Genomic DNA, 25,209 nt, shown 5'->3' with positions numbered 1-25,209 from the left:
TCATTTCTTCCAAAGTACAATGTGTTTGCCAGCTCCCCCTGGTGATCAAACCAGGGAAGTGTCACTAGGTTTGTTTTTTACCAGTTCATCCTAAACACCTCAAACACCTGAACATACCTTAAAAATTATAGCGGCACAAACAAAATTTTTTGCTGCACAAACCAGCACAAACGTAGCATTAACATTTGACACCAGTTTTGTTTGATTCGGTTAATGTGGGGGGGGGGGGGCTGCTTGAACTTTTGAACTTTAAATTTTTGTTCATATATTCAAAACAAAAGCGGCACAAACAAAAATTTGCGCAGCACAAACCAACACAAACGTAGCAGAATTGTTCGGCACCAGTTTTGTTTGATTTGGGCAATGTGGGGGGGCTGGTTGACCTCTGATGACCTCTGTAAACTTTCATTAAAATCTCGAAAACGATGGCGGCACAAACAAAAATTTCTGCTGCACAAACGTAGCACAAACGTTTGACACCAATTTTGTTTGATTTGAACAAGGTGGGGGGGGGCCAACTTCACTCAGGTAGGTAAACCCAGCTGTCGGTTTATCAATTAATTTTCAGGAGGAGTAACAGAGGGTTGACGCATACCAGAGTTCTTCAGAAAGCATGTACGATTGTTGGTAATTGTACAGAAAATCTATGTTGTCTTTACAGTGCGTTGAAGAAATTCTGGGTTATCTGAAATCCTGTTTCAGCCGTGAACCAGTGATGGCCACAGTGTGCGTTCAGCAGGTGGGTTTATACTTTGTGCTTGTATAAAGACTTTGCTGTACTTGTAGATGTCTTCATCCAATCCACAGAGATCCCATTGGCATGGCTGACCATGTATTCCATGTATTTCATTTTACTGATTATATAGCAGATATTAGTCAGAAGTGGCACAACCCTTTACTTCTACACAGCAACTTTTGTATATACATTTAGTCATGTGATCTCCTGTTTTGTTTTAGTTATTGAAGACCATCTTCGGAACAAACTTGGCTTCCCAATTTGAGACGTTGTCTTCTAACCCTGGTAAATCCCAAGGCAAGGCTCAGCGGCTGGGCTCCTCTAATCTGCGGCCCGGCTTGTACCATTACTGCTTCATGGCTCCCTACACACATTTCACCCAGGCGTTGGCAGATGCCAGTCTAAGAAATATGGTTCAAGCTGACCAAGAGCAGGACACGTCAGGGTAATAGCATACGTACAGTGATATCTCTGCTCTTATTTATTTCCTCTTTTGTAGATAAATTGCCTCTTCTGTTTACCTCTGACAGGTGGTTTGATGTTCTCCAGAAAGTTTCTTCCCAGCTAAAGAACAGCATTACCAATGTTACAAAGCATCGGGCAGACAAGGTGATCTTTTGGATCGTAGTCCGTGATCATACATTGCTTGTTTTTACACTCGCCCATTGCTGATAAATCACCAGACGAGGCCAAACCACGCCGTGTAAAAGTTTTGAACAGATGTATAAATTAAAGGGAATATGACTTTGAAATTGACCATACCTGGGTGTGAAGCAGATTGCTTAGAGTTCTGCGTTGTGAGGGCCTGGTATCAGATTAAAACAGACTGCACATGATTAGAAATGTTCTGCATGTCTGCCTGATCCCACTGACTACACACCTTGTACAGAAGTGAAGTCCTCGCATTACACCAAAAAACGATGCAAGGACTTCCCTTCGACCATCCGGACAGCAGCGTTGTTACAGTCGCAGCACTGGCGGGAAGTCCTTGCATCATATTTTGGCACAATGCAAGGACTCCCCTTTTGTGCTGGGTGTGTAGTCCATGGGATCAGGCCGACGTAAAGATCCTTTTCCACAGGCTGCACACGATCACATGCATTCAGCCGAAAGAGAATTTTTCTTTTCAAGCGACATCAGGATTGGGACACAACACGTTAAACACAGTTAAAGATAAAGACAGGAACTGGGTCGTTATCTGCAGCTCACATTTCCTGTTGCTAATCTGATGGCAGAACCATGGTTCTAGCTGTTATAGAAGCCAATATATAGAACTCTAAAGTGGCGCTCCCCCTCTGGCCTCTGTGCTGACTCATTTCTGGCAAAATATGACTCTTCTCTGCTCATTTTCATTTGACTTTGGAGGAACTTATTTATAAGTGAACAGATGATATTTCACAGAAAAAGAGGGGCATTTCGCACCCTACCAGAGGGGGCTGCTATTTTAAATAGAACCCGTCATGCAAAATAACCCCCCTAAACTAAATATATTTTCATAAACTGCCATTAGAGAGCATTGCCTCTATCCCTTCATTGTCCCTCTACATGCCTGTAAACCTAAGCAATGAGGTCCTAAAGCTGTATGCAAATGACCTGTGAAATGTCCAATGAAGCATTAGCATATTCAAGCTGTCCGGCTTATTCATTAGTGGTAGGCACAGCCACACCCCCAGTGCATGACTGACAGCCTGTATAATGATGTGAGGCTGTATAATGATGTGCTTGCTGGGGCCACACCCCCTGCAGCCTGTGTGTGCATGTGTGTGTGTATAGGAGAGATACAGCAGTTCCAGGCAGCCATGTTATAGCAGAACATGTCAGGTACTTGTGTAGCTGATGTCTGTGTCTCTCACCTGTATATTAGGAGGATGCAGCATGTCAGCAGATACAGCACACACACTAGCCATGCTTTACTATACATTACACACAGACATGAGCAGGGGGAGGAGAGGGGAGGGGTAACAGGGGTGACATCACTGCCTCTGACCATGTGACCAGCCTCATTTACATGATAAAAAATAGATGATTTTACAATGATTAATGTATGAAATAACTAGATAAAGGCTGGGATGTGATCCTTGTGAGCTGCTCCAACAGGTAGAGGTGACAGGACAAGTGACACAGACCTGATGACAGGTGTCCTTTAATGAATATCTGATGACAGGTTCCCTTTAAACAGTGACAGTAAAAGTTAAAGGGGTTTAAAAAATTTGTAGGTGGGCTTGCGGAAGTCTGTATAAAAAATAAACTTATACTCTCTGGTGCTCCTGGTGTCCCGCGCCGCCATCCGTGGGTGCCAAGCCCATGTTTACTGGGTAAGGCAAGCTAAGCTCCGATAACTGACGCCCACCAGTCCCCAGCTCCTGATACAGACACCGAGAGCACCAGAGATAGTAAGTATAAGTTACATTTTTTTGTATATCACCCTTTAGGCCACCTCTATATATTTTTTAACACACTCCAGCAACCCATGATCAACTGCAGACAGATTCCCTATTTAAGATCCCACGGATGTACAGACACATGTGTTTTATATTCACAGTTAAATCCTGAGAAGTAAAATGTTTTTTTCTTTTCAATTTTTATTAATTTTTTTTACAGAACACCATCCACAATCACATTCGTCTGTTTGAGCCGTTGGTGATAAAAGCCTTGAAGCAGTACACCACTACTACATCCGTGCAGCTTCAGAGACAAGTTCTCGACCTGCTGGCCCAACTTGTCCAGCTCCGAGTCAACTACTGCCTGCTAGATTCTGATCAGGTAATACACTGTATTCACCTAACAGATACAAAAACTATTAAAATAGTGTCCCTCTATGGATGTGGTGCTGATTCACTTCCTATACAGTATGACTTAAAATCATCAGACCCAATCTAGTCTAAATATGCTTTTAAGTTTCCATGTTTATCTTCCTCTTAGGTCTTTATAGGCTTTGTACTGAAGCAGTTTGAGTACATTGAAGTGGGTCAGTTCAGGTAAGTTCCCTTTTTACTATCATATTACTGGTTTATTAGCTTTACCTGTAATGTAATAATTTCCTTTTTACTTAAGTATCTTTCCTTAACGTAACAGGGAGTCTGAAGCCATCATCCCAAACGTATTCTTCTTCCTGGTCCTTCTGTCCTACGAGCGCTACCATTCCAAGCAGATCATTGGCATTCCCAAAATCATCCAGCTGTGTGATGGTATCATGGCCAGCGGGAGGAAAGCGGTGACCCACGGTAGGTGGGGTTCTAATAGCAGGTGACTTAACATGTGCACTTTGTGGTGTTATAGACAGTGTATATGTTTCTGCGCCCCTGTTGCAGCTATTCCAGCGCTGCAGCCCATTGTCCACGACCTGTTCATATTAAGGGGAGCAAATAAAGCCGACGCAGGAAAGGAGCTGGAGACTCAGAAAGAAGTGGTGGTATCGATGCTCCTCCGGCTCATCCAGTATCATCAGGTGAGAAAGCATTAACCATTGCAATGTTAAAGCATAAGGCAATGATCGAAGTAAGGAATCCCGCTGCATCTATACATCTATCGAGAGAGATATAGCATTTATATTTTGCAGTGAAGGTTCTCCTCTGCTTAAAAAAAACCCTCATCTATAGACTTGCACAGTTTTTTTTTCTTCCCTATATCTTTTCTCTTGGGCCCATGGTGCCTCTGCGCAGCATCACATGATCATTTTGAGACAGACTCCTCTCTGCTAGCTTGGATTAAACTGCAATTGTCCTCTCCATAGACTACAGGCCATAGATATACAGTCAGGGAGGCTGAGCTCTAAACTTATTGTTTATTACTGTGTGACAGGAACCTGTGTAATTGTTGTCAGTAGTTGTGATAGAAGTTCCTTCTCCCCTTTTGGGTGACACGTGGCGCTTCATAGACAAGTGTAATTGTCTGTGTTACACCAATACCATAATGAATGAGCGTTTACATTGGTTACTTTTTCTTTAACCACGCTGTCTATCTTTCCAGGTCCTGGAGATGTTCATCCTGGTGCTCCAGCAATGCCACAAAGAGAATGAAGACAAGTGGAAGAGGCTATCGCGACAGATAGCTGACGTCATCTTACCCATGTTGGCAAAGCAGCAGGTACATGTCGATACATTACGGTTTTCATGGCGCCTTTGTGTTTTCTTGCCTGACCTCCTTGCTTTGTCTTATAGATGCACATAGACTCTCATGAAGCTTTAGGGGTGTTGAATAGTTTGTTCGAAACCTTGGCCCCTTCGTCCCTGCGGCCTGTGGACATGTTGTTGAGAAGTATGTTCGTCGTCCCATACACGATGGTGAGTGTAGTCCTAGTCTGTATATGGCTGTGGCTTCTCTCATACAATGTAATAAGTCATCCTTTACATTGGTATTGCTCAGGCCTCCGTCGGCACCGTTCAGCTGTGGATCTCGGGAATCTTAGCCATCCTACGTGTCCTCATCTCACAGTCTACAGAGGACATTGTACTGTCCCGCATCCAGGAGCTGTCCTTCTCCCCCCTACTGATATCATGCCAGAACATCGCTCGATTAAGAGACCGCAACTATAACCATCCAAACGCTGGGGACGAGGCTGAGCACAACCAGAACAAGGTTCCTCCCGAGGAAACTTTTTCACGGTATATATTACTCTTTGGTGTCTTTTCTGTGCAGAACTTGTAACCCAAATGATGTAATGGGATTTATACTCTAGGGAAGGTTTTAAAAGATTAACAAGTTATTATTGGTTTGAGTCATTTTGGACCTGATGGAGGATATCCACATTAAAACTGGATGAAGGGTTTAGGAATTTCCGTTTCTTAACATGTGCCGCCCAAGTAATTGAATAGAGAGTACTGTGCTGTCATTACTGTAACAAAGTATAATAAGTACACGGCCTTCTCAATCGCCTAGAAGCCAGCACGACACGTGATGATGGGATAGGGCCTAACTTGCTAATAAGTGGGGGTCTCGGTGATGACGTACCTCTGTTGGACCCTTCGTCGCTCCATCGGAGTAATGGAACAGACGGCTGCACATGACCATTCTGCTCCATTCATCTTCATTCAGCACTGTGCTCACTGATCTCCGTCAGCTCCATAGAGATTAATGACGGAGCAATGAGGGGTCGTTTTCGCGATATGTGGGGCTCTCGGCACTGAGACCCCCACTGACCAGCGAGTTAGCCTATCCCATGGATAGGGCCTAACTCTGGTTTGTGGGAAAACCCCTTTATGGTTAAGCACGAGAAGAGCCGATTCCCCTCCAATCAGTGGAATCACAGTGAAAGTATTGGGGCCCTCTAGTGGTGCTCTGTAGGTTGACATGTGTTTCCACGGCAGAGATGGAAGAATTTTCGGACCCGTGATGTTAGACACTCATCAGCGGCTTTATGATGTGGGAGGGGTGTGCAGATTTAGGATACATCAGAGGATAATTAAGCTTGCTTCAATCACATTAGTAATCTGCAGGAGTCCCTGTATACCTGTGTGCGCTGCCATCTGTCTGGACGAGGAACATATTGCTCACACATCTGCTCATAGCCCCGAAACCTCTCTGTGTGACGCTGCGCTTTAGTGGTGTCTGGAAACATTCATCACAATCTATCTTTAGTGACTAGGTCATGTTTTTATACTTTAGGTGCCTTATTATCTGATGATTTGATAGGTTGTCAGGCTTTTTATACTGTGGCTCATGCCGTAATGTTATCACAAGACTAAATATGGAAGGGGTTTTCCTGCAAAAAAACGTGTAAAGCCGCCTCTTCTAGAAAAGAAACCGTACACAGTGGTTTTTTTTTTTTTTTTTGTTTGGACCTACCGTGACATCATTATGTCATACGTTACTTCATATATCCTAAAATAGTTGATCCTAATTAATCATGTTTAGACTTATTTAGCGATGTTGTACATCTTCTGGTGGGCAGAGTATGTAGCAATACACAAGTCCATCTAATTAGCGAAGTATAGAAGGACACACACATGCTCAGTCTGCATTCACAATTGCAGGAGGGAGGAGTTTCTTGCGAGCACATATTAGTATAGACCTTAAAATTTGGAATTGGAAACATACACCACGTGTTTTTCATTCTGTTCTGTGCAGAATGTGAACAGGGTCTCGGTACAGTGATCTTCTTTTTTTTTTTTTTTTTTTTTAATTCTGGTCACTACACTGCAGCCTATAGAAATGACTTTCTGCCCTGCTTGTCAGGGAAGGAGCACAGCCATTGTAGTACATGCAGAGAAGGTTCCCCTACGAAGGGACTATATTGTCTCTTGCCAGACGAGGGAAGGGTACAGATCCTGTCCTGAGCTTGAACCCCTGTCTTGACAAGGGAGACACAGAAATGCGACAGTTATTTACAGAATATTAGGAAGTTCACCCTCATTTTCTTGGTATGTAGCTGCTTTATTTGTTTACCCTTCTTTTTCCCGTTAAAGGTTCCTGTTACAGCTGGTTGGGATCCTCCTGGAGGATATCGTGCACAAGGAGCTGAAGGTGGACCTGCGTGAACAGCAGCATACGTTTTACTGCCAGCAGCTGGGCACCCTGCTCATGTGCCTGGTGCACATCTTCAAATCTGGTAACTACATCTACAAATGATGGGAGTCCTGAGAATTAACCTTTTACTTCATCTGCTCCTCATTCACTTGTGTGAGAATCTTAACAAAGGGCTGAGGTCACTTGATCTGCTGTTTCACATAGAAGTGAATGAAGAAAACTGCCTTTATATGTAGCCATATTTCTATGTATACCCTGCAGCTGCTTCACCATCGTCCAACCTGAGGGAGATATGTGATACCCCTGTTCTGGTGATGGGCCTGGGTCCTAGAAGTGGTAAAAGGACCAACCATCAGAATGAACTTGATAAACCAGGGACACTTACTAATAGATTCTGGCACCGATACTGGGATAATCTTCTTATATTGGTTATTCATGGCCTCCTTCCTTCTAACATCTACCGTATATTCCGGCGTATAAGACGACCTGGTGTATAAGACCCTACTTTCCTGTTAAAAATATAGAGTTTAAGATATATTCGCCGTATAAGACTACCCCTTTTCCAACAGCCGGCCCCCCTGTATATTGCCAGCTAGTACCCCCAGTATACAGCCAGCCCCCCTGTATATAGCCAAACTGCCCCCCCTAGTATACTGCCAGCCTGTACCCCCAGTATACAGCCAGCTATTATACAGCCTGGCGGCCCCCCAATTGTGCAGAATGCCGGCCCCCCGGTTTGCATCCTGCCGCCTCCCCCTCTATATAGGCAGCCTGCTTGGCACATTAATAATACAACAGCTTCTTACCTTTTCCGCGATCCACCGAAGCTCCGCTGCTACACTCCAGCCGGCGGTGACAGCTCATTGAGCGCTGGCGACTCACAGAATATGACGTCAGCCGCGTGCCGACATCATATTCTCTGCGACGCCGGCACCCACGTAGCTGTCACCGGCGGACGGAGTGTAGCAGCGGAGCTTCGGTTGGATCGCGGAAAAGGTAAGAAGAAACATTACCGGCGTATAAGAGGACCCCAGACCAGACTGAAGATTTTTCAGTCTTCAAAAGTCGTCTTATACGCCGGTATATACGGTACTTTTATCATTATGCCTATGAGGCATTGATAACAAATGTAAGAAGATTACCACAGTCACTGCACCTGAATCTATGATTGAGTGTCCCTGGTTTATCATGTGGGATTTTGGTGTTCCATTTCCTTAAATACCAAAAAGTGAAATATATAGTCCACTCACCTAAACGCTGAATCATATGGTCCTCCAAGTACAGTGTATTCCATAAAGAAAAGAAAAATCCATTCTATGACATAGACGTTTGCATAGGGTAGTCTAGAGACGAGCTAGAACCCTACGCGTTTCGGAAATCTCTTTCCTTATTCATGGCTCTTTCCTTAGATCAGATTATCTGACATGAGCTGCTCTAAAAGTTTCTGGCGGCTGCTTATCCATTTCTCCTATATGGAAGAGTTTTTAAAATCTTTGGATTGGATTTTTGACATCTATATATTCTGCAATGGGTGTTAAATAGGTTTTTCCGAAAGTAATCAGTTCAGTAAATGAAAATTGCTTGTACGAAAAAACTATTGCCCACTGCTTACACAAGAACTTCTTAAATAAATGGGACATATGGCTTAGCTCGACATACAATACTGTCAATGTCTATCTTTATAGATCCTCAACGCATCATTAAGATATCTAAATATAGGCACGGTGGCTGAGTGAGTAGCACTTCTGCCTTGCAGCACTGGGGTCCTGGGTTCAAATTCCTCCCAGGTCAACATCTGCAGAGAGTTTGTATGTTCTCTCCGTGTTTGCATGGGTTTCCACCAGGTCCTCCTGTTTCACTCCAAAACATACTGTTAGGTTGTTTAGATTGTGAGCCCCATGGGGACAGGCACCAATTTGGCAAGCTTTGTGCAGCGCTGCGTAATCTGTGTGCGCTATATAAATAAAAAATTATTATTAATATTTATTATAGTCGCCAAGTTACTGTTGGTTATTTCTGTTTTTGTTTCCTCCATTTTTCCTTAACTTTTTTTGTTACATTGACATTCCTTGTGACAACTATGCAAAGAAGAAACGACAGCTCATTTCTTAGTAAACCAATTTTATTCATGGTTTTTCTGTAACAATATCCTCAGAAAATCCATAAAAATGATTATTCATAAATAGAATTTTCCATGATTTGGTAATTGAAGAGATTAGTGTTAAGACACCGCCCATACATTGCATAACCTTTTACTTCTCATAGGAGAAGGGTATGTTTCTAAGTTATGCAGGTTATATTAGTGATGTATAAAATATCAAAATGTGATTGTTTGTTTGTTTTTTTCCCTGTTGCATTTTTCTTTCCAGCCATTAGATGGGGCTAGAGTGCCATGGTTTTCGCCGCAGAGAATTTCCTTATTGTAAATGAGTTTTCCAATTTGCAGAATAATAAAAGCTTTAAGAGGTCGTCCGATAATTAATAATAATAATTCCTTTATTTATATAGCGCACACAGATTACGCAGCGCTGCACAGAGCTTTCCAGATTAGTCCAAGATTGTAAGATGCCTGAACTCTAGGATCAGTGACAGAGGGGGGCGGCAGCTGTCATCACCCCTGCAGAACAACCTGAATGCCTATGATATGATAATATAGTACTTATTGATCCCCTGGGGGGACCCATAGTGTGGGCAGTATGATTCTTTATTACCTGACAGAGGCCTTTAAATCTATTTTGCAGGAACTTTCCGGAGAATCACTAACGCAGCTACAAGATTGTTCAAGGGCAGCGGTGACGACGGGACTTTCTACACGTTGGAGACCCTGAACGATCTGGTGGAGTCCATGTTCCCCACCCATCCTTCCCTAGTTCTTCTCTGGTGTCAGTTTCTGCTGCTGATCGACTACACAAACTACAACTGGTGGTCCGAAGTCCACCAGACCCTAAAGTAAGACCTAGTTTTGTATCCTCAATAATTATGCGAATTTATAAGAGGTCACTATTTAGGACTGATATGAAGTGGATGTTTATGATTAGTGCAAAAGGATCTGCTGCTGTTTTATACATTGCACAGACAGCGCCATGCTTGTCTGCTGGCCGTGTTTGGAATAGCAGCTCATTTCTATTCAAGTGAACAGAGCCAATCTTATATACCAGATTAAACACCAAAAAGAAGACCCATTTTTCTTCAACTGGACAACCTTGTCTAACCCCCACACACCCCAGTATATATTTTCCATACATATACAGTGCTGTCCTTTTGTACTTGCCACCAAGATCCTTAATTTTTTTGGCGTGTGCAATAGGGGTCAATACCCTACCCATCTGACACTGGCTAATAGCAATGGCTATTATCCTCACAATTTTTCTCTTTATATGTCCAATAACACCCACAGCAGTTATGCCCCTGGAAACCCATTAGCCACTCCTTCTATTGTATTGCCTTCCATTGACTTTTAACGTTTTAAATTGTTCTGGTGCAATACTGCACTTCGGAAATGAAGTCATCCAGTGCCACACGCAACTTACACACTGTAGTTTCTCAAGTAGGTGAGTTTTTAAAGATAATCCACCATAATAAACCAGGGTCACTTACTCATAGAACCAGGCTCCAGGGCTTTGGTAATATTCTTATATTTATCCATGGCCTCGTTCCTTCTAAAAGCAATTTTTACAATTATGCTAATGAGCCTTAAGGGCTTCCACGGTTGATACCAGAGCCCATCCATATTGTAACTTTACTGGCTGTTACACTGTGCAGGAGCATAGTGTAACATTCTGTGAAGCCAGAGTACAGAGGGCCTTTGGTAACACATCCCAGAGTCCTTGTGGCTTTGATTTTAGAAGGAAGGAGTAGGAGGAGCAGAAGGAGCACAACAGTGTTGACAGTGTAACAGCTTTTGAAACTACAGCATGGAGAGGGTCTCCAGTAACGTCCTTCACACTCATTAGTATAATGTATAATTACAGTAACAGCCTGTGAAATTACAACATTGAGGGGCTCTGGTATCAACCGTAGGAGCCCTTACAGCTCATTAGCATAGTTGTAAAAGTTGATTTTAGAAGGAAGGAGGCCATGGATAAGAAATATATGAAGATTTCCGCAGTCGCTGTGCATGGATCTATGAGTAAGTGTCCCTGTTTGACCATGTTTGATTTTTAGGGTAGATTTCCTTTCATTTTCAACTTTTTCAATATTTTTATTATTTTAAAATCTACAGTGTCGATACAAACATGCAAAACGGTTCTGGTTTCCAGCAACACTGGAGCATTGGTTTCTTATCTGGCATACGCCATAATACGGTCTAATTAAGTTGCCCTTGAATTTGCACAGGAGTTTGTCCTGCAATAAAATTGGCCACATCTGTGACTACCTGCAGTGCCCATCCTGAGCACTAGGTGGCCCCAATTCCTTGTAGGATAGACCTCTCTTGACAATTCTACATAGCCAGGCCCCCTTGTGGGAGATAAAGGAACCCAAAATATTCACATTTCCATGCAGTGGCCTGTAACAGCATCTCATGTTGTAGAGTTCAGTTTTCTAGTGTCCGTCGTGTAATGACGTAGCTTGTTTTGCAGTCCCGCCATCATGAGCCCCTCCTTTTGATTCCTTTCCCCTAATAATATAAACAACTTAAGGGTACAGGGTAATTACTGATCCTCCCGTTGATTGCCCCCTTCTCGTTAGCGTAGGAGGAAGGCTGGCGCTCACAAATCTAATATGACACACTCCTTCATAAATGCAATGTTTGCTGCTACACAGCCGTCACGCACGGCACAAATTGTTCCAGCAATTTATACATAATTACCCCCGGCCCCTTGTAATTAATAGAGAAGACTAACGAGTTATTAACTCGCTGTCATGGTTACCACCTTTCACCTAATGTGAAGCAAACTACCCAGATGGCAGCATCTGGAATATAATTTGGTCGGTTTTCTCTCTTCGCCTCCAGTATTTGCCTCCTTAGACGACGTGTTTGTTTTGATTTTTATAATTTTCCTAAAATTTCAGAATTTTCAATTTACGTTTGAATTTACCGACCTTCAAAGGGGGATTCGAACTCCTGGTCGCCCAAGAATCTGTATAGCAAGTGCTGCCTCTGCTGTCTAACACCTGTATTGCACCTGTTCTTATGTTATGTGTCCAGCATCTTGTTGATTTCCATTTTTTCATTGTCACCATCCCCTAAGCCCGCAACTTTGTAATTTTTTTGAAGTCTCGCTGTATGAGGGCTTGTTTTTTTGCAGGACCAATTGCATTTTTGAATGCCGTTGTATTAGTGGTACATAAAGCTTATCGAATAACTATGTTATTCCCTTTCTGTGAGGGCATAAAAATTTCATTGGCCACAGTGAGAGGCACAAGCCTCTCACTGTGCACTTGATATCGAATTTATTTTACATGTGTTTATGATTACCCAATGACACTGTGCGGCCAAATTTGCCAAGTTGCTGCTGCATTGAACGTATCGTTAACTGGATTTCCTTTTAACCCCTGAAAATTCATGATCAAAATTCGTCATGATAAACCAGGGACATTACTCATAGATCCAGGCACCGGGACTGTGGTAATCTTCTTATATTTGTTATCCATGGCCTCCTTCCTTCTAAAACTTTTAGGAATATGCATATGAGAGAAGGGCTTGAAAGAGTGTTACCAGAGACCCTCCATGCTGTAGTATTGGACCAGAAGCCGACCACAGCTTTGCCCTCCACGTTTGGAGCAACTCTGTGTAGGCCGATAAATAAACAGCAATATGGATTTATTTTAAGATTAGTTTTTTATATTTTGACACACGAGGTATGGTTATACAAAAAGTATGCCATTACTTTATGATCATTGAGGGTTCTTCCTTTGGGACTCCCACTAATCATGCAGATTAACAGTATAGAATAACATGTGTGACCTGTGATGGTCCTAGAAGTCCCTTATTGACACCATCAACTCTTACAGGCCTCGTCATGGCTCAATTATTTTTTTTAGATTTGGGACAATATGGATTTATTTATTATATTTGTACTTTGTTTTATGACTAAGCAAATGTCTCTCCGTGACTAATAATCTCAATCTTTTGTGTGTAAAGGAGGAACAACCTGTCCAGTACCAAACTGCTGCTGAGCCCCCAGATATCTACAGACAGCGAAGAGGCAGAGCCACAGTCCAAGCTCGGCGTGTGCAACCGGGAGATAGTCCGCCGGGGCGCTCTCATCTTGTTCTGTGACTATGTGGTGGGTATTATTCCAAAGTGTTAATCTGACGATGATGACTTTATCACTTATGGTCTGAGGCTCCTTAACGAGAACCTATCACCAACCCAGTCTTTGCCGGCTGGGTTCTGATTGAAGAACTTCCAATGCTCGGAGCCAATGCTGCCTGGATTGCAGTCGAAAAATTTTTTTTGTATGGATAGAAAAAAAACAGTTCCAGCTCCAAAGAATTCAAAAATAACTTCCTTTATTAATGACATTTTAAAATGACAAGCAAAGTGCACTGCCACCCCAAGCTGATGCTTTTTCGGGCAAAAAAAAAAAAGTTATTGGATGCCCTTAGTCATCCCGCTTGGGGTGGCAGTGCACTTTGACGGAAGTTGTTATAATTTTTTAATTCTTTGGTGCTGGATATGTTTTTTTTTCCTCGCTTACAAGTTATAAGTTTACAAACTGTTTTTTTTTTAACACTGCAGCCATGGCAAGGAACCATTTAGGGATAATTATAGATTTTTATGAACTGTTTATTCTGGACAAGTAAATTTTGAATGACGGGTTCCCTTTAAGCAGTGGAGTTAAAGGACCTCCTCTGCTTCAGAGATGTACGTAAATATTTTTTTTTGCAAAAGCTAAGATTTAGCAGAAAGGTAGAAAATTACTGGTGGAGGCCACTGGGGCGTGGAGCAGCCGCGTGGCGGTGCTACAGCTACTTCACGCCCCAGTAGCCTCCTACACATCTTCAGTGATTTCTGCTCTTTGCCGACGAGTGAGTGCAGCTACAGCCACGATCCTGAAGTTGTAGCTACTGTGCATGCGCATACCCCCTTCTTCGCTGAAGACAGGTGGGTAGGAGGTATCGAAAGAGGCTACTCAGGCGTGTAGTAGCCATAGCTCCTGTTCCTCTGAGTAGATTCTACCAGTAATCTTCTAAATCTTAGCTTTTGCAAAAAAAAAAAAACAAGATGGGGATAATCAGGTATATAGAAACCAACCATCGGATCTCCTTTATTAGGTTTCCTTTAAGGTTTTCTCTCGATTCCCGATTGGTGGAATCAAATTTATCATTAGATTTTTCTGATCTATTTATCAATTACAAAAACACAGAGAATATAAAAGGGCACTACTACGTGTGTACATGTCCAGATTGCTAGAAGGTATGGGCTGCATTTAGGGTTCCATCTCTATTGGGGGAGGGGGTGTAATAAGAAATGTAATTTTGGATTTGTCTGATAAATAATTTCCCTATTGCATGCAGCTTCCAATCCATCCACCGTATGCACTTTTAGAAATGAATATCACGGGCATTTTGAGCCATAAAATCTAATTTGACATCTACCCACATCTGTCAATCACTATAAGTCTGAGATGAAAGAAACCTGCGCTATATAAGATGAAGCTGTCAGTTTCCATTTCTTCTTTTGTGATGTGATGTAAACGTCGTAGAGCTGTCACCGTACACTTATCCCATCATATTCCTCCTGTCAGGGTGTGATGGAAGGGAGTCAGACGTAGCTGTATGCTTGTAGTACTGTATGCCTCACAGATTGGGATCACTATGTGATAGTTTTCTTATTATTTTCTAGTTAACATATTAATCATAAAGAATCCACAATTTTTTTGTTATATTCTTTACTTACATAGCATGGCACCAACCGGTGGTCTGATTATAAAGTAACGTCCAACCAATTAACTAAGGGTGTGGTATATGGTGCCATCTGCTGTTCAAAGTGTATATTAATGTGCATGTCCACCTAAAGCGCTAGTGGACACACATGCTCAGTCATTCACCTTCCAGCCGGATGGTCATTCCTAATCCTAGATCACTGAAAAGCTCCACCAAATTTTGCCGAGTGAAGGCTTGGGTAGTGTCTGCTAAGCGACTTAAAGAACTGATTCATTTACACATTGACCATTCAGGTTTTATGCCTGATGGGACGACTGCTCTGAATATCACAGGGCTGTATCCGAACATCCAGTATGATAAGCATGAGCAGGCAGGTCGGTTCTCCAAAGCCTTCGACAGTGTTGAGTGGGAATTTTTATGGGCCATATGGGATTTGCACCCAGCTTTATGATCTGCTCCATCATTCAGTCTGGAACGGCCAATATGCTTGGATACATGACAGAGAAGTAAGTGGGAGGAGGGATAAATATCCCCAACCTATGGCTCTATTTTCATTGCAGCTACAGAACTTTGTGGGGTGATGGAGAAGCGGTGGGTTCAGAGGACCAAATGATTAGTACATACTTCAGAGGTTGGGTTCGGGGTTATTCCTGTGAGTCGTTAACCGACGGTATCTTGCAATTCCCAAGCACACTTCTCATACCCATGTCTGGTGTAATCCCTCCCTAGTGGACATGTTCCGTCAGAAAGGGTTTTCCCCACTATACTATAGATTCCCATATCCAACGAAAAAAAACCTTTCGCTGGCTCCTCTTCTCCTCCCTGGTGATATCTCCCGGCGTCCAGCCCTATAGCAGATCAGTGCAGGAGCAGTGTGTGCTTGTCGTGTTTTCTGTACTAACATGTCCTGGAGTGGAGCCGGGAGCATTGAGCTACCGGTGCTCATTGGTCTCTGCGGGCAGTGGGTGTAGGCCGCAATCTGAGGCTCTCTCGGTTGTGGACCCCTACTCTTTACTGTTTGTTGGGTATATTGAATTCTGATCAAACTGAGTACTGTGGGTATACAGCGCCTTATACCAAGTGCACTGGATAAGACTCTGACCCCTTCTCTCCTGGAATATGTAGGTAGGATGAATACTGTTATTTGCTTGAAATATGTGGCGTATCCGAAGCGCCGTAATGCAAAAAATCTGAGATTTACGGTAGATGGTTGGACCCTCCGGGACTAGGCTCCCAAGCCCTGTTACTACTCGGTTCAGGTTTGGAGAACCAGAAACCTTTAGCCAGACAGGTGACATATACATTATTCCCTACACCATGCAATAGGCCCAGAGGTTTACGAAGAGAGCTGGCTCATGGGGTGCAAAGGGTATTTGGTGGGGGGGGGGGGGAGAGGGGGTTGTCTTCTCTCTATTGATGCACTGTATACTGTGTTTTTTTTGTATACTGCATACATGTATACTCTGTGCTGCACTTTACCTGCTTTATTCCTGATATAATGTACATGTCTAATCTATGTCTTGTTTATAACTCCCCCCCCCCCCCCCTCCAAAAAAAAAATATATATATATTGAATTTTAAAAATTGGTTCATGATATTGTGGGAATTTTTATATGACTCTGCTTCTTCTTGTTGTCCCAGTGTCAGAATCTGCATGACTCGGAGCATTTGACCTGGCTGATCGTGAACCATGTGCAGGATCTGATCAACTTATCCCACGAGCCCCCGGTGCAGGACTTCATTAGTGCAATACACAGGAATTCTGCTGCCAGCGGTCTCTTCATCCAAGCCATCCAGTCCCGGTGTGAGAACCTGGCAACGGTGAGTGCCTCACATCCCTCACCCAAAAACACAGAAAAAAGTTTAAGCCTAAGGTGGGAAAAGCCCAGCAGCAAAATTGAACTCCATACTTAACTCCGTTGTTCCGTGCAGCTCTTCTTCCCTCTCGGCTTCCTGTGCAACAACGCAGGTAGAGATGGGTCCATACGCTCTGCCCGCGCACACTCTGTGATGTCATCGCTGTGTGCACAGGCAGAGCACGTGGACCCTGCAGGAAGCCACAGGAAGCCAAGAGGGAAGAGGAGCTGCAGGGAACACCGGAGGTAGGTTCTGATTTTGTTTTCCATTATAGCTATTATATACTCGAGTACAAGACATGTTCGGCCAATGTCAATTGTTACTTTTGTTAATCTATTACCAGTCTTCCTGCCAGGATGGTGGCTGGAGACTAGATTCTAGCAGGTCTCCCATATACAGAGCGCTGCGAATCCAAGAGATTTTGCCCCTTAACATTTTCACTCTGAGCAAAATGGGTTTCAATAAATCTGTAGTCCGAACTAGAAAATAGTTTAATTTGGTCTCTGCCTGTTTCAACTTTTTCCTACTTGTCCCCCAACCAATCCCCGCCCACCCATCCACCGTTCCCACTCTCCTTTGTGTAGATTTTTGTAGGAACCTGTCATTTTATACTCCAGTGAACTGCAGCCCATCTCGGAAGCCCAAGATGGATTCTGCAATGATTTTACATTTAAAGCAAATGTCTTCCAAAAACAGTACCTACTGTGGTTGGATCTATAAAACATTAAAGTTTTGTTTCCTTCCTTTATCCCTCAGCCGACTTCCCTGAAGAAGACCCTTCAGTGTCTGGAAGGCATCCACCTCAGCCAGTCTGGTGCCGTGCTGATGCTGTACATAGACAAGCTCCTGTGCACTCCTTTCCGTGTGCTGGCCCGCATGGTGGATACGCTGGCGTGTCGTCGGGTGGAAATGCTGCTGGCTGCTACTCCACAGGTAAAGGAAGCAGTGATCACAAGAGACCCTATTTATGGGCTCTCCCTAAAACCTTGTCTGATGGCAGATCTCATGGAAAATCGGGATTGGGCATGTTGGAATTCAGCTGCCTGATCTTTTGTTCTTGGGATACTGTCTCCATGCCTTACGCATGCATTTTTGGCTGAGCCATTCAAACGTGTGTGATTGGGAGTCAGGAGAGAATTGTATAGAATATTCTTGTAGTCTGAAGAGTCCAATAAGTTGTGTTATCTCTTTACAGAATAGCGTGTCTCAGTTACCCGTGGAGGAGCTGGACAGGATGCAGGAGTATCTGCAGAGCAGTGGATTAGCACAAAGGTAATGCTGAAGCAATAGGGATGGAGATGTTGTGCAGTATGTGTACGGATATATACTTGGACTGTGTAGACATCACCACAGTAGACCAATTCAAACGGCTGAATTGTGGCACCTAGAATAAAAGTTCTGGTGTCCTATTAAAGAGTAGAATCTCCCATTTAATATCTCATCAGGATTGTGCTTACAGCTCCCCACTCCATATATAACCATTTGAAGTGTGACTTTTGTACTTCATGGAGCATGCAGCAATTTTGCTTGATTTTTTTTTTTTTTTTTTTTTTTTTAATAGCAATGATATGGCTCTATTCATGGTTACATGCCATGTTTATTTTGTTTTCCTCTTAAGGCACCAAAGACTGTATTCTCTGCTGGACAGATTTCGTTCAACGGTGGCACCAGAATCCATCAGCCCGTTACCTTTAGTGACCTCGCACCCGCTGGACGGGGAAAATCAACCACGGCTGGAAACGTTGGAAACTGATGAGGTGGGTTTTATCACTTTTATCCACGATTGAGAAATTCAGGAATGGAAAGAGACGTACATGGAGTAATGGACGATTACATGTCATTGTGTTCATTCTTGTTGCCCTTTGATTCTCTTAAGAGCTTCCTACATGCGTGTGTATATAAACAAGCCAATAGTTGGCCGCTATCTCGGATTTATGTACACTTTAAGGCAAACCTGTCATGAAAATGCACATATGCCGGTAGAATGTTATAGAATAAGAGGAGCTGAATTACTTATTTGTTTTATAGGAAAAGATTTGGTACAACCTGTTCTTTATACATCTCTGATGGGAAGCACCTCTTTCACTTCACACCATAGAAAGAGCAGAGAATTAAGTACAAAATGCTACGTTTACTGAATAATTACAAAACTAAATATCTTCTCCGCTCCTTCTTCTCTATAACTTGCTGCCTGCAAATAGGACACGCTGTACTCTTGCTCTAAACGTACACTTCCTGCGAGGACACTACGTAAAATCTGCTCTGCTCTTCCTGCTCTATAACACGCTGCCTCCAGATAGGACACTATGTACAATCTGCTCAGCTGCTCCTGCTCTATAACATGCCGCTGGCAGATAGGACACTGTGTACAATCTTCTCATCTCCTCTTGTTCTATAACATGCTGCCTGCAGATAGGACACTACATACAATCTGCTCAGCTCTTCCTGCTCTATAACACGCTGCCTCCAGATAGGACACTATGTACAATCTGCTCAGCTGCTCCTGCTCTATAACATGCTGCTGGCAGATAGGACACTGTGTACAATCTTCTCATCTCCTCCTGTTCTATAACATGCTGCCTGCAGATAGGACACTACGTACAATCTGCTCAAGTCCTCCTCCTCTATAACATGCTGCCGGCAGATAGGACACTACGTAGAATCTGCTCAGCTCCTCCTGCTCTATAACATGCTACCTTTAGTTCACACTATATTTTCATGATGACTGGCTCATTTTAAAATGATTTTTGCTCCTAAATGAAATGGGGGACTATAGAATAAGTTATCAACATCAGAAGTGGCCGGTTTGGGGAATGGCAGCCCAGTTCCAATAACACAGTCATTCTTCTGCTTCCGTTCTGTAAGATTATAGTAAGCCCCTTTATCTTATTTATTATCTATGACCAATAGAGATATGTTGTGATATAGTAATGTAATATTTAACAGGACCCAAGCCACCATGCTATCTGTGATTGGTGGGTACATGCTGAATTTGGTTATTAGATTTAGTCTTGTGTCTGATCTTTCCCCTGTGACAGGATTGGTACGCGTCTCTGGTACGATCGCAGTGTTACTCACACTCGGATTCTGCGCTGCTGGAAGGAGCAGAACTGGTGAATAGAATCCCCTCTGCAGAGCGTCTCCCCTTCATGGTCAGCAAGGTATTGCCTATGGGATATACTACTTTTGCAACTTGAATTTTTTTTTTAATTTTAATTTTCTAGTTTAAGGTTGTGTCGCATCCATGATTTAAGTGAATCTGACTCTAATCAGTTGGAGTGGATTTTGTACTGGTTGTAGATGTAATAGAATTTTCATACAATAGTATTATACTCTTGGACATCCCAGAATTGGCTACATTAACTAATAGGATTTTCTTCCATTGTAGGAGTTTAACTTGAGCCTCCTCGCCCCTTGCTTGTCCCTGGGAGTGAACCTGATGCTGGCCGATCAGGACAGCTCTTTCTTTGAAACCGTAAGGTCCGTGATCCTGGATCTCATCTCACAAAGCGTCCAGCAGCTCCCAGACGGACATCAGCTCTTCCAGCCTCTGCAGCCTATTGATGGAAGCTCGTACTGGGAAAAGCTGAGCTTAGTGCTAGGTAATGAACACCTCACCAGATCCCACATCCATCCACAGTAACAGTCATAAGGCAATTATTGGAAGGAAAGGCTGTTAAGTCCTTTGTTTGGCCATCCTTGGCAGTCCCATAGAGTAGAGCGGCAGCTGAATGAATTAAAGGGCTTGTTCTAAGTTTGATTGTTCTGTGGATGTGAGATAACAATCTGATCGATGGGGGCCCCCCCCACCGATCATGAGAACAGGTTGATAAGGGGAGTTCTGATATGAGTTTGTGTAAAAACTGTTAAAATTATGTAAATAAAAATTACCTGATTTAAAAAAATAAGTGGCAGGTTGAGCATGCGTTCTGCCATTGTGTTAAGGGGGTGTTCACATTACAGCAAATTAAACAATTGTTTGTATCATTCTATACTTTCTGTATCAATTCCTTGCTGTTTTCTAGATCTCTGCTTGCTGTAATTCTAAAGAAAGTTTCATTGTTTACTTGGATAAATATCAGTCCCTGGTCGTGTGATGTCACACAGGTGCACGGCTCGTTATATCCCTGGTCATGTGATCTCACACAGGTGCATGGCTTGTTATATCCCTGGTCATGTGATCTCACACAGGTGTATGGTTTGTTATATCCCTGGTCATGTGATATCACACTGGTGCCCGGCTTGTTATAGCTCTGATGGTGTGATGTTACACAGGTGCACAGCTTGTTATATCCCTGGTCATGTGATGTCACATGGGTGCACGGCTCCTTATATCCCTGGTGTGATAGGATGAGCTGTTCATTTGTTTGACATCACATGACCAGGGGCCGGTGTTTATCCACTGGAAGGAAGCATAGAAGCTTTCTATAGAAAGGCAGCAAGCGGAGATCTAGAATACCCTGAGGAATTTGTACACAAAGTATATTGGAAAATTGTATAACTTTTCATTACACAAGTAGCAACTTTTATCTTCAGAAAGTGGATCGCCGCTTTCTCTGGCAGGTTCATAGACCGTGTATGGGATTGCTGGAGATGGCCAAGTGCCATATGCTGCACGTTACATGCTCCTGTAGTATTGAATAGAGCGGCTGGCCGATTGCTAGACCTACCGATTCATTCAGTAAGTGAGAACAGGACCCTCGGAGTCTATGTTGAAGATCAGCGTGAAAAGCCCCCAGTATAAACACAATCTATCAGATTGTGATCCCCCATCCTGTACATACGGGATAACAAACTTAAGGGGAGAACCACTCTCTCATGAGCAGTTACCCAGGGGTCACACCATGAATGTTTACATACTTATTGCCCCCCGCCCGAACCCAGGGCTACACTGCAAGTCACTCCTAGTCTAGCCCTGGGAGTGACTTGATAGTTGCCAACTCACTTGTGTTTTGCAGTAAGATCACAAGTAACTGCAACACCTTAACGATCATTTGCTCTCTCACACTTGGACCCATTAGAATAAAGTATAGTCATCGAAATGAGAAATTGGACAATTCGGGGGATCATGGACTTTTATTTCAAGGCCCCTTGCAGATTGCAGACGCAGCAAGTTGTAGACTTGTATATTTATCTTGCAAATACTTTCAGCTCCCATTCATTTGTGTGCTTGATACATCGGGGCATTTGCATTGTCTGAACACGTATTAAAAGCTTGAGCCCCTGATAATGAATGGCAGATCCTCCTGTCTGTGAGCTCGGGGCCTGGGAGCACATGCTGCCAGGTCCTTCCGTATTCACTGTGACAATTGGGACTGGCGACTTGTTTGGCTCCCGGTGATATTGGGATTATACGGATAATGGATATAGTGGGGGTCATTTACTAAGGGCCCGAATCGCGTTTTCCCGATGTGTTACCCGAATATTTCCGATTTGCGCCGAGTTTCCTTGAATTGCCCCGGGATTGTGGCGCACGGGTTTGGATTGTGTCGCGCGCGCACCAGCTTCCGTGCGCCACAAGTAGGGGGCGTGGTTTTCGAGCAACCCGAATTATTCGGACAAGCCCCTGAATTTAAAAACCGAATTGTGTCGCATAAGGACCGCTTACCTTCACCTGGTCCAGCTCGGTGCATTCCGGCGCGATGAGTTTACTTTCAGCGCAGCAGCGCCACCTGGTGGACGGCGGAAGAACTACCTTATTAAATCCCGGCCGGACCCGAATCCAGAGCGGAGAAGCCGCCGCTGGAACGCGAATGGACCGGGTAAGTAAATGTGCCCCATTGTCTCCAGCAATGACTGTAGCCGCATATATATTGCAGGGATATCAGACGGGGCCATTACATGGGGGATAAGTCGCTTGCTGTTTACCATCATGTTTTTCTGCCTGGATTAGGTGATGCTGACGTCTACCACTCCCTCGTCACCCTCTGCCGAGCGCTGGCGCAGTTTCTGCTGTCTCTACCTAAAATCCCTCCATCCTTTCATATAAATCAGGATAAGGAAGTGGACATTTTGAAGTTTGTGGTGATGTCGGTGGAGGTAAGTTATTGTACGGTTTTTCTTATTCTAGGCTCTGTGTTATGTTATCAGTGTGTGACTCTGTCTCTTCTCTGCAGGCCGTGTCCTGGCATTTGGTGCACGAGCAGGTCCCGCTGAGCGTGGACCTCCAGGCTGTACTGGATTGCTGCTGTCTAACCCTCCAGCAGCCCACCCTGTGGACCCTGCTGGCCTCCGCTGAGTACATGACACACGCCTGTTCACTCATCAGCTGCACACGCTTCATTATAGAGGCCGGTAAGTCCATGGCATGCATCATTTTGGCTTTTTGCATATTACATACGTTAATAGCATTACATTATTTGCTTCAGCGCAGCATCTTTTTACACAGCTGTTGAGTTGAATGTTGCAATTCTGACTGTATACAGCTAACACTAGGGGGAGCTAAGTGGTCTCCTGCATACAGATTTGTCATTTGGGTAAATTCCAACTTATCTAAATTATCTGTGGGAGGTAATCATGCTTGCAGGGAAGGATAAAGAATGCCATGGGCCCTGGGCTGTATGACTATTATAGCCCCTGCAAGTCTGGAGTCACTTCCTTCATCTGGTACTAGAATCAGCTTCTTGGGGAATGGAAGATGCGTCCCTGCTATCTGCTTTCAATCTGAAGTTTCAGGACTTTTGTAGGTCCTCCAATGGCTCTTTTGTACATGTGTATTGAGAGCAGGAACAGATGTACAAGGATTTTCAAGGCTGAAGGTTCTTCTCATTATAATGTTTGGTTGGTGGTTTTGGTGGCCATGGGCCCCCTAGAACGCTTGGGCCCTAGGCTACCCCCCAAATTGGGGCAGCACGGTGGCTCGCTGGTTAGCACTACAGACTTGCAGAGCTGGGGTCCTGGGTTCAAGTCCCAGGGTCAACATCTGCAAAGAGTTTGTATGTTCTCTCTGTGTTTGTGTGGATTTCCTCCGGGTCCTCCGGTTTCCTCCCACACTCCAAAACATACTGGCAGGTGATTAGATTGTGAGCCCCATTGGGGACAGGGACTGATATGACAAACTCTGTGCAGTGCTGCGTAATCTGTGTGTGCTATATAAATACAGGAATTATTATTATTTTGCCCATATTCTAATCCGCTACTGTCTGTGGGAGGTAATCTCACTTGCAGGAACACTGTACATTTGTTAGAATTGCAGATGGAATCTTTTGTATAGGACCCATCATATCTCATGACCGCTCTCTGTTTTATAAAGAATAGAATTAATCTGTAAAATTCTTTAGTGCATCTTCAATGGCTTCAGTATTTGGTTACTTTGCAGTTTGGCGCTTCTGTAACAGGTAAGTGCGCTCGCGGTATAGTGCTGAGATATACCCCAAGTATCTGGAGTCCTCTTTCATCGTAGCTGTCATGTCTTCCCGATGTGTTATCTGTGCGCAGGGACTTGGATCTAGACATCCACGTATCAGCGTGCAGACAACTATTAGCAGAATATTGCCGGCAGTGAGAAACCAAGGCTGGTAAATAATGTAATGCTCCTTACAAGTCAGATGTAGACACACTGGAGAGACGGGAGATTTGTCACCTTGTTTGCTAAGAAGAGCAAAGTAAAGTTTGACTATCCTGTAACACATCCCAGTGACTGCCTCTATTGGGAGAGCTTGGAGGCTTCAGGAAATCATTGACTTAAAGGGCATCTACCACCAGGATGAAGGACTGTAAGCAAATGCGCCTGAGGGGCTCCAGGCTTCATTAACACCTATGGGGCCCGGAGCCCCTCTGGCTCATTTGCTTACTGTCCTTCATCCTGGTGGTAGATGCCCTTTAAACAAAAATAAATGTTACCTCATTGAACTACTACTACTAAATATTTTGTACAACTTACAGGGTTTGTCCCTTTGTGTCATGGCCCCCTCTTCCTCTGACCAGCAGTACTGTGTCCTCTCGGTGCCGCAGTCTTGTAACATGTGATTGTATGATACATACGTGACGCGGCGTCTAAGCATTGCCCTGTCATGTTTTATTCAGACGCCCAGCGCTGTGGAGTCTCACATCCTGCGAGGACTGGGAATACACAATGTCTTCTCTCATATACTCACTCTGATTGGAGGTTACAGCCGACGATTAACCATTTAACAAACGTCATATTCCGCTGGACTTGAACGTCAGATAGAATAATATTCAGCAGCGCATCACCCGTCATCTGCGCAGCGGTGCCAGATACTTCATAGGCTTTTATTACTCCTTGGGGTCCTTTCTGATGCCCTGTTTTTACACATCAAATGTATAAATCTCCAAATAACTTGTCCGGAGGAATAAGA

At 43.7% G+C, this 25,209-nt stretch overlaps 1 protein-coding gene across 4 annotated transcripts in view; it reads left to right on the top strand.

Annotated features, from left to right (window-relative positions):
• Positions 1 to 25,209, top strand: part of HTT (huntingtin) — an 81,327-nt gene that overhangs the window by 38,049 nt on the left and 18,069 nt on the right. For all 4 annotated transcript variants that reach the window (XR_011849911.1, XM_072126159.1, XM_072126158.1 and 1 more), the window contains 21 exons: positions 662 to 739; positions 958 to 1,181; positions 1,267 to 1,345; positions 3,338 to 3,499; positions 3,659 to 3,714; positions 3,812 to 3,960; positions 4,048 to 4,184; positions 4,706 to 4,822; positions 4,897 to 5,019; positions 5,102 to 5,340; positions 7,141 to 7,283; positions 9,943 to 10,150; positions 13,287 to 13,431; positions 16,676 to 16,855; positions 17,648 to 17,824; positions 18,087 to 18,163; positions 18,510 to 18,648; positions 19,930 to 20,052; positions 20,280 to 20,493; positions 22,785 to 22,930; positions 23,008 to 23,185. Coding sequence is in view for 3 of the 4 variants with exons in the window: in XM_072126159.1 (XP_071982260.1) it covers positions 662 to 739; positions 958 to 1,181; positions 1,267 to 1,345; positions 3,338 to 3,499; positions 3,659 to 3,714; positions 3,812 to 3,960; positions 4,048 to 4,184; positions 4,706 to 4,822; positions 4,897 to 5,019; positions 5,102 to 5,340; positions 7,141 to 7,283; positions 9,943 to 10,150; positions 13,287 to 13,431; positions 16,676 to 16,855; positions 17,648 to 17,824; positions 18,087 to 18,163; positions 18,510 to 18,648; positions 19,930 to 20,052; positions 20,280 to 20,493; positions 22,785 to 22,930; positions 23,008 to 23,185 (3,094 nt within the window). In the remaining variant the exon portion in view is untranslated. The remainder of the gene's footprint in view (positions 1 to 661; positions 740 to 957; positions 1,182 to 1,266; positions 1,346 to 3,337; positions 3,500 to 3,658; positions 3,715 to 3,811; positions 3,961 to 4,047; positions 4,185 to 4,705; positions 4,823 to 4,896; positions 5,020 to 5,101; positions 5,341 to 7,140; positions 7,284 to 9,942; positions 10,151 to 13,286; positions 13,432 to 16,675; positions 16,856 to 17,647; positions 17,825 to 18,086; positions 18,164 to 18,509; positions 18,649 to 19,929; positions 20,053 to 20,279; positions 20,494 to 22,784; positions 22,931 to 23,007; positions 23,186 to 25,209) is intronic.

The sequence above is a fragment of the Engystomops pustulosus genome, chromosome 1 (assembly GCF_040894005.1).
Source record: "Engystomops pustulosus chromosome 1, aEngPut4.maternal, whole genome shotgun sequence".
In the NCBI taxonomy this organism is placed as follows: domain Eukaryota; kingdom Metazoa; phylum Chordata; class Amphibia; order Anura; family Leptodactylidae; genus Engystomops; species Engystomops pustulosus.
The sequence above is the reverse complement of the archived record's forward strand: the minus strand, read 5'-3'. Positions and strand labels throughout refer to the sequence as shown.